This window comes from Chelonoidis abingdonii, chromosome 7 (assembly GCF_003597395.2).
Source record: "Chelonoidis abingdonii isolate Lonesome George chromosome 7, CheloAbing_2.0, whole genome shotgun sequence".
In the NCBI taxonomy this organism is placed as follows: Eukaryota; Metazoa; Chordata; order Testudines; family Testudinidae; genus Chelonoidis; species Chelonoidis abingdonii.
The window spans coordinates 98,603,374-98,619,742 of NC_133775.1; the positions used below are offsets into that span (position 1 = coordinate 98,603,374).

The 16,369-nt window shown below is 41.4% G+C and overlaps 1 protein-coding gene across 1 annotated transcript; it reads right to left on the reverse strand.

Moving 5' to 3' along the window:
• Window positions 1-1,325: 1,325 nt before the first annotated feature.
• On the reverse strand, window positions 1,326-15,289 carry C7H5orf15 (chromosome 7 C5orf15 homolog). Its single transcript, XM_032783483.2, has 3 exons — window positions 15,073-15,289; window positions 5,352-5,917; window positions 1,326-3,921 (listed from the first exon to the last, which is right to left on the reverse strand). The coding sequence occupies exons 1-3, from the start codon at window positions 15,194-15,196 to the stop codon at window positions 3,790-3,792; spliced, it is 822 nt and encodes a 273-aa protein (XP_032639374.1). The 5' UTR covers window positions 15,197-15,289; the 3' UTR covers window positions 1,326-3,789.
• Window positions 15,290-16,369: the final 1,080 nt, after the last annotated feature.

The window sequence follows — 16,369 nt, forward strand, 5'->3', positions numbered from 1 at the left end:
TGTGTGTGTGTGTGTCTGCAGTCTGCCTCGTGACCCATACTCTCCTTGCATCTCTTACCTATATAGTCTGTTGCCACGTGCAGCCTGGTAAATAACAGGCCTGCATTTTTTTTTTGCCCCTGCAAATACGTGGCAATCTACAAAAAGAAGCAACAGTGGCAGCTGTGGATTAAGTATCAGCTACCTAGCTCACTCCATTGAGGCTAGAATGGTTTACTCTTCCCAAGGCAAAGCCTAGAATCAATGAGGTTCCCAAACCTTAAAAATGGGGGCCTCAGGAAGGATGGGTGAGTTAGTTGCCAGCCAACAGAGGTGGATACCAAAACTGACTAAGAACATGGCCACACTACAGAGACTGCACTGGCATAAGTCCCGTGCTATAGACACAGTTTACACCTATAGAAGGGGTTGTTCTGTAGGAACACCACCTCCCGGAGCAACAGCAGCTAGGCTGACAAGCAGTCTCCCACAGACTTGTGTCTACACTAGGGATTAGGCTTGCAGAGTTACGTCGCTCAGGGGTGAAGGTTTTTCAAATCCAAGTGATATGGCATGTCAACCTAAATGTTGAGTGTAGCCCAGGTCTGAAATCAAGCCTGCTTGGGCACAGCACGTTCTCTCCCCCAACAGAGAGATGAGAAGAAACTGGACCAAACTGAGCTATAGCTAGAGAGGCTTAGATAGGAAAGTGAGAATAGGACTCTTGTGTTAAACCCATTTTCCTAAATGCTGTATTCCCTTTGGCAATAAAATGCTACTTTGTTCTAATGATGTTCTTTGAGAGTCACTTTAAAAATGCAGACCCTCGAAGCGAATAGGCTTACTGGCGCCAAATGGAGTTTAGCCTGTCCTGTTAATGTTCTGGGAAAACAGGAGGGCTGCAGCCCAGAGATCCAGTTTAACAGTAGGTGGACCACATAGTTCCTCAGAAAGTGAAGGAAGCCAGGCCTGTTACATGACAGACTGAAAAGGAGTCTAAAGTGCAGTTTACACTGGAATGATGACACAGAAGCGAACACATTTGATCCTTCACAATTGAACCATCTTTGATGAATCAGTTACCCCAAAGACATTGTAAATCTTGGTCCGTCAGCTAACCATAGTGCATAAGAATTCATTTAGGAGGACTACCAACTTTTTTTGTTTCATTAACAAACCACCCCAGAGAACCCACCAAACTCACTTTATGAGCAAATTTTTGGCTTTCAAGGTATAGTTCTTAAGCCAGAAGGAAAGGAATAATCATGAACCTCAGAGTGTTTTGGGGAGGGGGAAAGCTACTTTGTAACTAACAGAACTTTGAAATTGACCAAATTTTCTTGAAAGTCATTAGAAGATTCAAGTTTTACTGAATTTGTGTGCTGAACATTTGGGACAGATAAGCTACATTTTGTACATAAAACAGACAGGACACTCATACTTTAAATGCAAAACCAAAAACCAATCTCAACTATTGCATCACAGTAACTGTCACAGAATGGGGAAGGCACATTTTTGCAAAAAAGATAGTATTGTCACAATTGTTATAGTTTTAATCATTTACATTTCAAGACACCATTCTTAGTCTCGTAAGGATAAGGTATGGCTGGTTGGTTGGTTTGCCATCTCATTTTCCCCAGAAAGCATTTGCTACACTACAGGCAAAGAATGCATATCCTGTAATAGGATATTGTTTTTTCAGCCCTTCTGAGTGGGGAATAATTATAGCAGGTCTAATTAAAGCTATTGTTTACCAGTAAAGCTTAGAACTCTACTTTACAGAACTGAGGATGACTGAAAATGGAAGGAGAAAATAATGCATCCAGGAACTCCACAGTTATAAACAAAACAAAAATAGATGCATTTTGTTACTGTTTCAATACAAATTTATCATAGTGTTACGGCTTGGACACTTTCCCTCCCTTCCCCCATATTCTGTAAACTATAGTAAAGGTGGGTTTAAAATAACCCACCTGGCAATTTTTCTAATTTGTTATTCTTACACATATTTCTACTGGAAAAAAAAAACAGTGATACTGCACAAGGTGACACTTCTTGAAAACCTGACTCCACAAGACTCTGAGATGAATGGCAGCAGAGGCGCTGGAAAGTGCAAATGGTTTGTCACACATACCATGCCTATATAACCATATAAAGGATTCCTTACAGAGTGAATCCACACATAATGAATGGCAAAAACAGTTGTTTTGAGTGCCAAAAGATAGTTTGCAATGCTCTGTTCAAACCTAAACAGAAGATAAATTATTCACTGTCATTGGAATATGCTACTTAACATGTTCAAACTGATCAAGTTATTAAAAAAATAGAAACTTATATTCTTATTTATTTTAAAAAACATTCAAAATATGTGAAACAAGTCCAAATATGATAAAAAATACTGCAAGAAAATAGTTCTGGCATATTGTTTATGCTTCACGTTCTTATGGTTATCAAAAGAAAGCATGTAACTGTAGGAATTTACTATTTATCAAGTATTTCACCCATAACATATCATGCCATCACAACTCCTCTGATGCAAAAATCTGTGAAGTTTTGACTTTTCAAAACAGTACATTACCACCTGTATACCAAGTCATTAATTGTGGTTTAGTCACCATTATTTAGATATTTATCATCTCTGAAAATTAAATCACAATCTACAAAAAGGAGAAACTATGAAATTGCATATTTTACATCTCATGGAAAAACAAATAGCTGAACTACATAGGACAAGGTAAAAAACCCAAAACATACCAATACCTTGCTGTACACCTAATTCACATGTAAAATTAATTCTGTCAGAATTAAATAAAGGTGTAGTGTTGTCCATAGATCATGGCAACCCATACACTTAATTTCTACCCCATCTGCCAATGACTTGTGTTTAGGATAATATCAAAATCAATCACTCTTACATTCCCAGACTTAACATGTTTGTAGTATATAAGAAACCACATGACTGCATACCAAAACTGCCTTAAAATTCAGGGGAAATCTTTGTTGCACTTGCCTGCTAGGTATATTTTTATTTTATAAATATTTACACTATGAAGTTTATTTTCAATTCACTAATCTTAAAAAGATAAATGAAGTTTCCATAAGCATAGTTACAGAGTAAATCTTGGGCAATCAAGAAACAGCAAGATTTTCATGCAAACCTGGGATATTCCAAAGAAATGTAAGGTATAACTTGATTTCAAGTCATGCTTGGTACATAATTATTTTAAAATACTTTACTGAATGAAGCATCTAGATAAGAATATCAGCATAAAGTTTGTCACATTAGGTAGCCTAACATGAGAAGAGTGAGTTAGCCAAAAGATATCTAGAAGAAAGTTTTGGAGCACTAACCAACCTATACATGGAAAATATATTTTTAAACTGTGTAAGATAGCAGGATTTATGAGCCATATTAATGATTTGCAGAAAGAGACAATTCATTTGATTCAGTGATGGCAGACTCAATTTATCAGATCTAAAACGTTTTTATGCCCACATTTTTATATTAGCCCTGTTGGCACTGCTCTAGACAGAAGGAAAGGATACACAAAATAAAATGAAATGAAGGAAAAAACACAAGTGAAAGACATTGTTTAAATCTAGTTTCTGTACACATGATTTGAACCTTGACTGTCGACAAAGAATTTAATGCTAATAATACATGCCCTTTGTTTTACATGAGCTTTAATCTCAAACCCATCCAGGCAAGAGAGACCTCTCATTTCAGTGCAAACTCTTTTGACAGACAATGCACAACATTATATTAAAAAATCAGGCAAAGAAAAGGACTAATTCAGCAAACTGATGCTTTTAAAAAATGTAATCATTGGTTATCTTCAGTGAAGGCATTGCTTCATTAACATTTTGATCTAAACGATGATATTCCACTGTTCTCGAGCAAAGACCATCACGCCACCTTCGGCTCTGGACCAATAAGAAGATCTGGAAGAAATCACAACCAATTTTGATACAGATGAAATTACAACGTGGTGCAAATGTTTCACTTTTGTCAGCTAACATAACACCTGCATTTGTAATCACACAGCCCCATCCAGAATTACCAGCATGATAGTTGCTAGCACTGTGAATTTTAACTAACTAATTCACTCACTACTAACCCATCTCTTGTCCACACCAAGACTTCTCCCACAATTTGGCTAGCACAGGTACAGCTCCATAATGGCAAAAGCATTCGTATTAACAGCATTCAAGTTTTCAGCACGGTGTTAGGTAATGTTGGTAAAAACCTTTGGCTAATTTACCCTGGAATTTACACTGTTTTTGCCAGTGCTGAAAAGATTCTGTAGTTTCAGCACTAGAGTATTTTCTGTTGCTACTCTTCAGCAATGAAGGAGCATGCAGTGGCAACCCAACCCAAGTCTGCGTACTCTCAGCATCAGACAAAAATCCCCATGTCTCTGTGCTGACACAGGAGAAAACCAAGATGAAGATTTTCAACAGCACCTAGCAATTTAGTCCTTGGTCCAAGTCCTATTTCCAAACGTGTCATAGGCACTTCTGAAAATTTTACCTATATTCAGCAATGCAGTTGTTTTTGGCATAATATGGTGTTATAAGTTAGCCATGTTAGTTTCCGATCCAATAAAACATAAGGCCAAATAATCAAAGTTAGCTAAAGGGATAAAGAAAAAAAGTGGGGAAAGAGAAACATATTTAAACTTCTTGGAGCATTACATTAAGAAAATGCACACAAGTCTGAAATAAAATGTCGGCTATCATGTACTATCTGTAGATTCTGAAATAAGGTAACACTGATTAGACTGAACAAAAATATTTCAATGATGGTTTGATTGCATCATCAATTATCTACAGTCAGAGATATTTGTTAGAACTGCAAACAAAAGTAACCCAACATGCTAATTATCAAGTTGTGATAGGGCAAGGGTTAAATCCTAGGCATACCTACAGTTCAAAGATGGTCTCAAATTGTAGGCATCATCACTATCTCAGGAACATTCTCACTTTACTGAAGATTAAATTTTCCTTAAATTGAGGTTTATAATCCTGTGCAGACCCAAAATTAGTTCATCAATCACCTTCATTCAACTTTCCCTTGATCTTATTTCTAGAAACCATATATTCCATCATAGTGTATCACTGAACTGATTGATTCCTGACGTTATCATTTAATTAATTTTTCCCAACCAAAAATGCTTGTAGTTCTAAATTAGCTTGCTTTTTTGTACATATATTAATGATCTGCATATTAAGATAACAAAACAGAATATTGTAAGTGTACTTAGACCTTAGCACAACTAAGTAGTTTTTATTAAAAAAGCTTCAAGGTTTCAAAGCAAAAATTACTTTGAAATAAAGTGGAATTTTTCATCTCGCTTTCATAGTAGACTTACCTTTCTCTTATTATGATATGTGATATAAACAACAGCTACTAAGAAAGCAATAATAACCAGGTGGAAAAAGAAATGGGTGTCTTCTTCCAATCCTGAGACAGAGTCCTTTATCTTGGCATCATGAGATTTAATGTGCTCATTATAAATGCCAAAGTTATCAGTCTTCTCATCTTCCGGCAAATCTAGGTCTGTATTATATCTGGAATTGGACGTCCCCTCATAAGAGCCATAGTCATCACGCCCATCAGGCTCCACAGTTTCTTTTGCTGTTGGTGGTGAACTATTCAGTATGTCTTTGAAATCTGTTAGGAGACCCTCTTCCACAATTTTAGTATCTTCAGAAGCATCCACATCCATTTCTGAAATGGGGCTAACAGATGTGGAATGAGTCGCAACAGATGTGGCTGGGTCATCCTTCACGACAGCTGGTCTAAGTGTGACAATATCGACTTTAAGAGTTGCTGAGGACGTTTTTTTTGTTGTATTTATCAAATTGGGCAGACTGGGTGTTGAAATCTGAGATGTATTTAACACTTCACTGTCATTTTTAGGAGCATCTGTAGTAGCTGGGGGAAGGGAGAAAAGACATTTATTCTATATTTGTTATGTACACAAATCTAAAGAACATACTCACTAAGTCTCTCGACTTAGTTTACAAAGAAGTCATACCACAACGGACTAGGCCCATTTTGGAGTGCAACGATTTTATGGATTTTAAAGCAAGAATATACAGTTCTGCCAGTTCACAACCAAGCAAAATGGAACAGGGATCATAAAGTATGCTAAACTAGTATGTTAAACTGTTTAGTGACTTGAAATATAGGTTTTGGTTACTATGCATTGTTTTACAATAGTAAAAGATCTCCTTGTGGAGTTGACAAGTCTTGCAATGTATAAATCCCAAGATTTAAAGAAATATTACCCTAAAAATGTCAGACCCCCTATTAGTAAAGTTCATTATATTTTCAAATACCACATTCACACCTTTTCTGGAGAACTTCTTCTAGTATATTTATTAGTGGATGGAGTTGATTAGGGCAACAACCCGACAGGCAGATAAAATTTCCCAATCTACCATAGCGCACACAACTGTTAGCAAAGAAGAGAGAGATGCATTTACAAATTCACCCTGGACTGGTATTTAGAATAGAAGATCTCACTATTTAATTTAATTTTAAAAAAGTCTCATATTTACTTCCAAAGAACCAAAAATCAAGTCCATCAACCTCAGAAACCACTTTTCACCTCTAAGTGAAAAATGGATTTAGTTTCAATAACTCATTTTAAAAGACCCACGTAAATCAAGAGAAACCAGGAATTTGAAAGCTTAGACTGACACTTCATCTGCAGATCAAACTGTTTTCTTTCCACTTCGCCCACTAGTGTAAGTTACTGAACTATCAGCACTAAACTTTGATTGTCCTTATTTTCAGTGTGTGTCATGATATTGGAGGTGATATGCAAAGCAACAAAGGGCCTTGTATTCTTATGGTGTCAATATTGGGTTTGAAAAAAACCTACAGAAACATCAGTTTGAGACTTGCCCCATCTGCCTAGAATATAGTAGTAATCTCTGGAGAACCTGGAATATGACATCAAAGTTTCAGGATGAAACCTAAGGTGCATTTGGCATCCCATTCCCACTCACCTAGGGCTAGGAAAGCTGCAACTCAGGTTTCAACCTGCACCTGTGGTGTTATTTTCCTGCTCCTCTAAGACTGCAAAATTCCTCACACACTAGGGTGTAGCTTCAAGAGATTCTTAGGAGGGGAGAATTTGCATTCCACTCACACCCAGGTACCTCCTAGGAAACCCACACTTCACATAAATTGTTCCAAAAAGCCCTTTGAAGCTTCAAATAACTTGCAGAGTAATCTTGTCTTCCTGCTAAATGAGTTCCATACAATCTCACAGTAGAACATAAAAATTCGAATTTTTAATACAATTAACTCCAAAAGATATTAAACTAATTCAATAAAGTTTAACATCATTCAATAAAAATTAATTCAGGATATTGAACAAAATGGTCAGTATGTCACACCACTGTCTTCCACCAGAAGTATATAAATTAGCACAAATCAAGAAGAACACTAACTTACTCCATAGAGAAATTATATATCTGCTTAAACCCTAAACACTATCTGGAAGGTCAGCAAAAAATGATTTAAAAGACTGCACTTATAGAAGAAATGAAGAATTAATCTATTAATAAATGTAATTTACAGCCAAAGAATCACAATTCGCCTCAAAATGACAGCTTTCACAAGACCCCCATTTCCCACTTCAGTGTTTTCCAGTGAAAAAGCAAAATTTTCATCTGAGAATTTCCTTTCTTGAATTCCTCACATCCCATGATCACAAGAGTGGCTTTTTCCACTCTTGTAAGTGATCAGGGCAAAAACCAACCCCTGATCTAGGACATGTGACTGCATCTTCTGCACCTTTCCCAGAAGCATCCCAAGAAAGTGCACAATTCCCTTAAGCGGTAACAAAAAAATGCAGATACCTGCAATGATTCATGTGGATACGAATGTGGAGGTATACCTCTTTCAGTCCGTTTGATGAGGAAATCCCAACAGAATAAGGCATCAGAATCACGGAAGAGACCTCAAGAAGTCAAATCCTGCCCCTGTGCCAATACAGGAGTAAATAAATCTAGGCCACCCGGACAGGGGTTTGTCCAATCTAGTCTTAAAAACCTCCAATGATGGGGGTTCTACAACCTCACCTTGGAAGCCTATTCCAGAGCTTCACTATCCTTATTAGTTTTCCTAATAGCTAACCTAAATCTCCCTTACTGCAGATTAGTCCATTACTTCTTGTCCAACTTCAGTGACATGGAGAACAGCTGATCACAGTTCTCTTTATAACAGCACTTAACATATTTGAAGACTTATCTGGTCCCCTCTCAGTCTTCTTTGCTCAAGTCTGTTTATTTTATTTTATTTTTTAAAAACATATTTTATCATTTTTGGTGCCCTCCCCTGGACTCTCTAATTTGTCTAAATCTCTCCTTAAGTGTGGCGCCCAGAACAGGTCATAGTACTCCAGTTGAGGCCTCACTATTGTAAACAAGAGTGGACAATTACCTCCCATGTCTTACATACGACACTCCTGTAGTATTACAGAATACTTAGCGGAAAACACCTTGGTGCAGGGGCCGTCCATCTCTTTGTTTCACATCTGTATCATGCTTTGTACAACAAGGTCCTGGTCCATTGCTAGGACCTCTGGTAATACAAATAATAATAATGAAAACGTCCCCAGCTTTCTCTGGCACATTTAAGTTCTCAGAGTTACTGAGAAGCCTAGCAGGACAGAAAAGCCACAAAATTGTGCTAGGCTGCAGGTATGATGAACACAGCACATTTCTTAGATCTGGCCTTCCCCTTTTTTCTCCTTGTTGCTATCTTTGACCCAGGTGGCAGACAGAGGAAGGAAGACTGCCTAAGCCCAAAGTACCTCAAACCCAGAGTCCCAAAAAGAGACATCTGGGAAAGACTCAGAAGGGGCTGTCCTGTTCCCTGGGTAGGAAAAAGGTCTGGCCTACCTCCAGTCATCCAAAAGGAAAGAGAAACCCACTATTAAGACTGAGATAGAAAGGAAGCAAGAAATGATTTTCACTGCTTGAAAGTAGCTCTGAAGCTACGTATAAGCAGCACAAGCATTAAAGAACACTGCCAATGCTTACAAGATCTAAAACGATCAAGAACCCAAATTGAAAAGACCAGAGTACTGATTTTTTCCAGAGTCTGACCCATTTAACAAAATAATAAGCACTCCAATAATTATATAAATAAAGTCAGATGATAATCAGTGTCCCAGCTAAACATTCTAAACATAGGTTTGTGCGATGTGCACACTATGCCTCCACTCTGCAAACATGCTCAGCTGCCAAGACAATGAAATTAGTCTATGGAAAAATGTTGCTTTGCCTGCTTTCTGACTGGTGGGACAAAGGTCTTTATTCAAACTCTGAATTCACTAACAATGTTACATGACTATATACAAGCACACAGAAAACTGATACAGAAGTTCTATTTTAAGAAGTGATTAAGACGTTTTTCTTCATTTCCACTTTCAGCAGTTTTACTGTTCAATATTTTTGTGTGTGTTGCAATGGAAGCATTTAGCAGGTTTATAACGTAGTACTAAAAACCACATACCAAGCCATTTAACAAAGTAGTATATTTCACTGTATTTATTCGTAGTACGTTTTTCTTCGTTAATGATTATGCTGTTCAAGGCATGGCACACAAAATAAGGTTGACTGACTTATAATGATCTAGTTTTTACTCCACATTAAAATGTTAAAAGTGCCTTTCTTGAAAGCTGCAATATAAAACTGCATTTATCTGTGCTCAGAGTTTTAGTGAAAACTATGAAAAATTCTGTCAAAAGACTTCCCTGGCATGTGACAATTTTTGGGTGCTACAGAGGATAACTTAGCGCAATTTTTTAGCATGTCAGCAAAACTTCACTACTCAGTAGATTTTAAACCAAGTACAACTGATAAAATTACTCTATATATTTCACATCAAAACTAATCAGTCTGACAATATCAGTGGCAGATTTTACTTTTTACAAGTTTTCATGTCCACAGTAGAAATCTTAATAAAATACTCTGATTCACTGTATTAGCATAATCTTGCAGTGTCCAGGACCACAATTTTATAACAAGTGTATACATTACATTTAAAAAAAACAACTTAACAGTAGAACATAGGAACTGCAAGATAGGATCAGAGCCAAGAAATGCTCTAGGGGGTGGGTCTGCTAGCTCCTGCCAGGCCAAGGCTCTGCAGCTGCGCTGTCTGACCCAGTGCTCTGTGCTACATGGTGGCATAGCTGGTTCCAGCCAGACAGTGCGGTTGCCTATCCTGGTGCTCTGGGCGGTGCAGCTGTAGCGCTGCCAGCCACCGGTGCTCCAGGGAGCGCGGCGGGGGGGGCTAGATAGAGGGCAGGGGAGTTTGAGGTGGTGGTGTGGCTAGCAGGCGGGGGAGTCAGAGAGTGGGAAACAGGGAGTTGAATGGGGGTAGGGGCCAGTCAGGAAAGGGGTGGTTGGATGGGGGCAGTCAGGGGCAAGGATTCCAGGGGGTGGTGGTTGGGGAGAAGGGTGGTGGTTGGATGGGGCTAGGACCAGTCAGGAAGGGGGGGGGGGGGGGGGGGACAGGGACAAGTCAGGAAGGGGGAGGTTAGATGGGGGCAGTCGGGGCAGGGATTCCAGGGACGATCAGGGAGAAGGAGTGGTTGGAGCAGGGGTCTGCGGGAAGTCAGGGGTCAGGGAAGTTAGATGGGGGCTGTCAGGGAGTGAGAAGCAGGCTGGGTCAGATAGGGAGAGGGGGTTGGGTCATGCCTGGCTACTTGGGGAGACACAGCCTTCCCTTACCAGCCCTCCATACAAACTTTGGAAACTCGATATGGCCCTCAGGCCAAAAAGTTTGCCTGCCCCTGACTTAGGGCCTTGTCTAAACTAAGAAGTGTTTGCTAGTACACTGGCAAACCCTCAGAGCAGAGACAAACTCCTTCAGATGGTAAAAAAAAAAACCTACCATTTCCCCCCACTCCCACAAATAAAACTAGACAATGTGGAGTCCTGGACTGAGATGCATCTGATTACAGAAAATCCCATTTCCCTCTGTACGGGGTTCAGGGGGAGGAAAGCTCATAATGGTTAATAGACCTAAACGTGCAAATTCATCAAAGTTCTCAACACCTTGCAGGATCAGACCATAAAACTGCTTATGTTTATGGCACTTTACCTCAAGCACAAAAAACATTAGGAGATCGCTTAAAAAATAAAGTCACATTATGTACTGCAGTACGAAAAATCATTTGACATGCCAAAAATCACACAGGAATGTATGTTCCAAAACAGCACCATTATTTACAGTTATTTAATAATTTATTAGTTCTTTGGTGTGTTGGAAAATTACAAATTTTGGCACCTAAAAAATCTAGCCACTTTTGTCAGATTACTTATCAATAACACGTTATACAGACACCAGAATGAATCAAGTTACTCACAGACCCATGTACATTTATAAAGGACTAATGCTGAACAAACTACTCTTTATATGGCAAACTTTTCCAACATGAAATAGGCTTTAAGCAATTGTAAAATCAAAAACAAAAAACCTCAACTAACCTCAGATGAACTAGACATCATCTTCTAGCTTCTAAAATAAAGCAAAGTCACAAACAATCTAGTCTTCACTACAGAGGTACCATTTACCAAATATAAGGAAACTATTTCTTTAAACTACCACCTTTGCTACTAGTGATGGAATTCTGCATAACTTTTAGAATTTTTTTTAGTTTTTACTAGCAGAAAAAATAAGTGTTTGGTTGGTGATGCCAAGATGAGCATTCCCCAGGTCTAAAGCTACAGTTCTGCCAGGAAATCCATCAATGCCCTATTTCTGTTAGCTGGCACTGTAAATGATGGCATTAAACATGAAAACCTTTCAATGCGGACAGTCACATCTTATGTGAATGTCTAAAAAAAAAAAAATCATTACACTTAAAGGCTTCAATAGAGAGCCAAGAGGCCACACAAAAGACGTCAATACACAGAGCCACTAAATTTCCCCCACATTATTCCATCAGAATAGATGATTCATTCAACCAAGAGTTATACCATATGATAAGTTTACAATAAGATCAAATGATGTGTTATTGAGACATTCGCACAGGTCACCCACAGTGACAAAGTCTGACAAGGAAGTCAGTATAGCCACTGAAAATTCCTTACCTTTCTGTAAGCAGACAGCATGATAAACATTATATGAAGAAATTGGAAAAGAGGAAATATGGCTTACTGTACAAGGCATTTCCTTTCAGATCTGTTTGTATATTCTTTTAAAGGAGACATTTAAAAAGACACCAACTTGAAATCTAGTCAATACAAACAAATATAATAAAAATAATTCCTCCTCCTTTGACAAATACTCCAACCCCATGCAACATCCTTGGGAACCAAGTTTATAACTCTCCAGGAGAGGAGTGTCACAGCTTGACCAGGAACTAAAAACAGTGGGGGGTGTTTAAGGTGAATCATTTAGGACAGGTTATAACCACCTCTAGAGAGGTACCACCCCTTCGGAAGCCAACAGGAAAATCTTTTGATCTAAAAGGCTGGATTTAAACTGACTCAGGGCCTTCTTTCTGAGCCACCAAACAGGCAAGATCTTTTATCTAATGGAGGCCCTGACCGTTGCAGAAGGGCTGGAAAGAGTTTGGCCTACCAGGGCCTCATATGACTGAGCAGTGACCTCTGGTAAGCTTTTAGAATGCATATAGGAACGTCTATTGTTTTTATATTTGTTTTCTCCTTAATTCTTTTGTCTTAAGAATAAAGACCTTTGCTTACAAAGAGCAAGGTACCTTGTACCTGCTAGCAATACCCTGTTCATAGCCCTCGGAGAGAAAACAAAGCACTGGTGTTGGCCTTTAGGCAGACTAGCTTGCTGGGGATACTGCTGTATAAGGCAAGGAACGCCACAGCCTTAAACCTCTTGCCTGGGGTGAGACAGACACAGGTCTCCACCCAAGAGAGGTGATGACCAGGAGCCAGAAACCTTAAATGGGTATCCTTGAAGGACCACAGAGGGGGAACACACGTGCAGTTACCCTGAAAGTGAGACACCCCTGAATCTCCCTGCTATTTTTGTGAAGTTCACAAAGACAGTTTCCTATTTTTAAGAACGTTTCTCTGTTCACACAAAATGGGGGTGAACTGACTACACACAAATGTTGTTGGACAAAATAAAATGGAAAAGAGAAGCTCATTAATCACTTTCAGTTGCAATAATGTTACATTACATGCAACAGTAGACAAAAAATCAGAAAGAATTGTGATAGTTAAGTTGACAGTGTCCCTTCAAGTAAACTGTGTGACATACTGTACTAGGATCATATGGATGTCTTTTCTGGACATGCAGAGTATTACTGACTATTGGCTCTAAAGTGATTAAGACATTTAAAATTCATAGCATAGCAGTTTAATTATAATCAACTTTTTGGTTTAGGAATGTAAACAGAGGTCTAATCCAACACAACAATGCTCTGCAGCCAGTGATGACATTGCCAATTCATGCCATATCTTATAACTTCTATTCACATGCACAGTGAAAGAAAATAACTAATTTATTTGCTGCCACTACACGTGGAATGGTATTTAAAGTCAGACACACGAATATATGAGAGTCCGGTGAGGTGCAAACCATGAAGCACTGGCTTGCTTGCTGGCTGACTCTTTGGGGAGACCTGTATGGAGGACCTTGCTGCAATGACAGAAAGAACCATCACTTGTGAACGGTTCTGGAAAAACAGCTAGCTTGTGACAAGGACACAAGAAAACAAAGACATCAAAGGCAAAAAACTTTTCAGGGCATGGGCCATGTCTTCATGCGTTTGCACAACACCTAACATGAAGAGGCCCTACATATAAATTGAAGTGTATCACTTTACAGTTGAGACATTTGTTCATGCTGTAAGACAAATTTATTCGTTTGTATTTCCACCTCAACATATACCTTTTTAGCTCTTCACTGCATGACAGAAGCTTATAAAAGTCTGCTTCCCAACTGAATTTACATTGGTGGATCCTGCACTGAAGTCAACAGGGCTGAACTGATTTGGATGAAAAAATTAGGAAAGAGTTGCAACGGGGGGTGGTAAGGCAGGCGTGGGAGTTCCGGGGGGGTCTGTTGGGGTGGTGGTGGATGGGGTCGGGGCAGTCAAGGGACAGGGAACAGGGAGAGTTGGGTAGGGAGTGGAGTGCTGGGGGGCAGGACGTGGGTTGGGTCAGTGGGGGCGGGAGAGATGGAGACAGGCACATGGGACTTGTTCTCACCGCGCAGTTCCCTACCAGGTCTTCAGTGGCGGGTCCTTCACTTGCTCCGGCTGAAGGACCCGCTGTTGAAATGCCACCAAAAATCCAGAGCAAGTAAAGACCACGTTGCCGCTGCTGAAGTGATGCTGAGAACCCGGTAGGGAACCTGTTCTTCGGATTTTGGGAGCTCATCACTAGGTAGAGGTGTGTGTTCTTTTTAACACCCCCCTACACCCCAGACCGCAAACAACAAAAGTTTTGCTGATGAAGTGCCAGTGCAGACAACGCCATACTGTAGAAAATGTTAAGTCTGCTCATAAAGTTAATTGTGAGAGATTCCTGTCATCAACACCTCTCTCTCGAGGAACTATAGCAACAGGAATCCTCCTAATTTTATCAGGTAGGAGTTCACAGCACACAGCTTCCTGGGTTCTTCACCATTCATGATGATACTGGAGAAGAAGGGCACCTGCAGCAGATTTCCAAACTTCTGGACTCAAAAATGCTAAATTAAAGCCCTGAAAGGAAGGAAGGCAGGAAATGCAGAACTGGCCTAGCACGGGATGTGGGGGAGAAACTTCTCATTAAATCACACTTGTTTAAACCAGGGAGACATTTTACTCATTTTCCCAATAACGGAATAGGGGCCCCCTCCCCAGCCCTCAACAGGTGTCCCCGCTTCACCCCGAGCCCTTCTCTTACCTCTGGTGAGATGGCGTCCCAAGGGCGTGTTTATCCACCGCAGACTCCCAGGAGCCTTTTTCTGACCCTCGCTTCTGCGACCCCGGCGCCCCTCCCTCCGCAGGTTTCCCCCATTCACACCACCCCCCCGGCCCCCTAGCCCAAGCGGCGCCTCCCCAGTCCCTACGCGCCCCCCGCACTCACCATCGACCTTCAGGCTGCAGGCCGGCCAGGCCAGGCCAACGAGCAGCAGCAGGAGGAACAGGGCCCGGCCCGGCGGGGACGCCTCTCTCACGGCTGCCCGTCTCCGCTCCCTGGCAGCGGCCATCTTTGCGGGAACGCCGGGGTGATGGGTTCGGAACCGGAACACGGAGATAGCTAGGCCCCGCCTATCGTTGCTAGGATGTGAGGTTCCGCGACGATGACGTTTTCCCTCTTCCGCCCCCGCCCAGACGCTCTCAAAACTTCTCGCCCTTCCACCGTAGCTGAGAAAAAGAAAGGACAGCGCATGCGCACCGGAAGGAGCCTTGCTGCGCGCGCTGGGTAGAAGGCTCCGCATACGGTAGTTTGAAGGGGCGGGAACTTCCGGGAAGCCTCTACGGCGGCCGCTAGAGCGCTGGACTGCGAGTGCGCGTGCGCCGGATGGGGCGGATTGTGTGTGGCGGCGGTTGAGCTGCGTAGAGGGCTACGGCCGCGGCCCACCCGTGAGGGGGTTTGGTGCGGGGCTAAGCAGCGCCGCCTCCAGGGGCCACGGCTTTTAGCGGCTGATCCCTGCCTGGCCTGACTTGAGTAACAAGGAAAACGGGGACACCGTGTGGGGCTAGTCGGAGCTAGCGCCCCCCCCCCCCCCAGCCGGCTGGGCCAAATTGTTCGCCCGGCTGGCCCAAGCCACTCGCCCCCGCACACACGCGTTCCTCCACATTCCGCTTCTCTGAAAAAAACGGTCATTTGTCCCGTTTGCTCCTATTACCAACTGATCGAGCTGGCAAAGGCAAACGGGACACGTGCTCACCTTGGCCAAACAAAAAGTCTGGACCGCCGGGACAGGGCTTAAAAAAGGGGCTGTCCTGGCAAAAACTGGACATATGGTCAGCCTGGGCCTCATGCTCCACGACTCACATGAAAACCTAAATGCCAGAACCAGGCACCCTTGTCAACTTTCATGTGTAAATAAGCACCCTGACTTCCATAAGCCAAAAATCAAACTAATCCTGTTTCAACACAAGCAGATCCCCGAGAACCCCAACAGTCTACGTGACTAGATTGCCCTGGCATGCAGTCTGAGACAGTGATGGGCAGGCTGTGCACCCCTCTTTCCCCTGCTTGCTGGGAGCCAATCAAAAAAGAGAAGCAAGCCAAAAATTAGCCAACAAGCCATGCACAAGCCAATAATAAGCCCAATTTCTGCTGGGTATTTTTTTGTGGGTTTGGCATGTAAAAAGGATGCAGGGTCCCAGGGTAGCTGGGGCAGAGTTCAGCGTGGCCTGGAAAAAGGAGAGGC

Excerpts from the sequence above, each read along its gene's own strand:
- C7H5orf15 (XM_032783483.2), bottom strand. The coding sequence starts at position 15,196 with ATGGCCGCTGCCAGGGAGCGGAGACGGGCAGCCGTGAGAGAGGCGTCC. Across the intron at positions 5,918-15,072 it reads CTGCAGCCTGAAGGTCGATG|CTACTACAGATGCTCCTAAA; the intron begins GTGAGTGCGGGG and ends CCCTTCCCCCAG. Across the intron at positions 3,922-5,351 it reads CATATCATAATAAGAGAAAG|ATCTTCTTATTGGTCCAGAG; the intron begins GTAAGTCTACTA and ends GATTTCTTCCAG.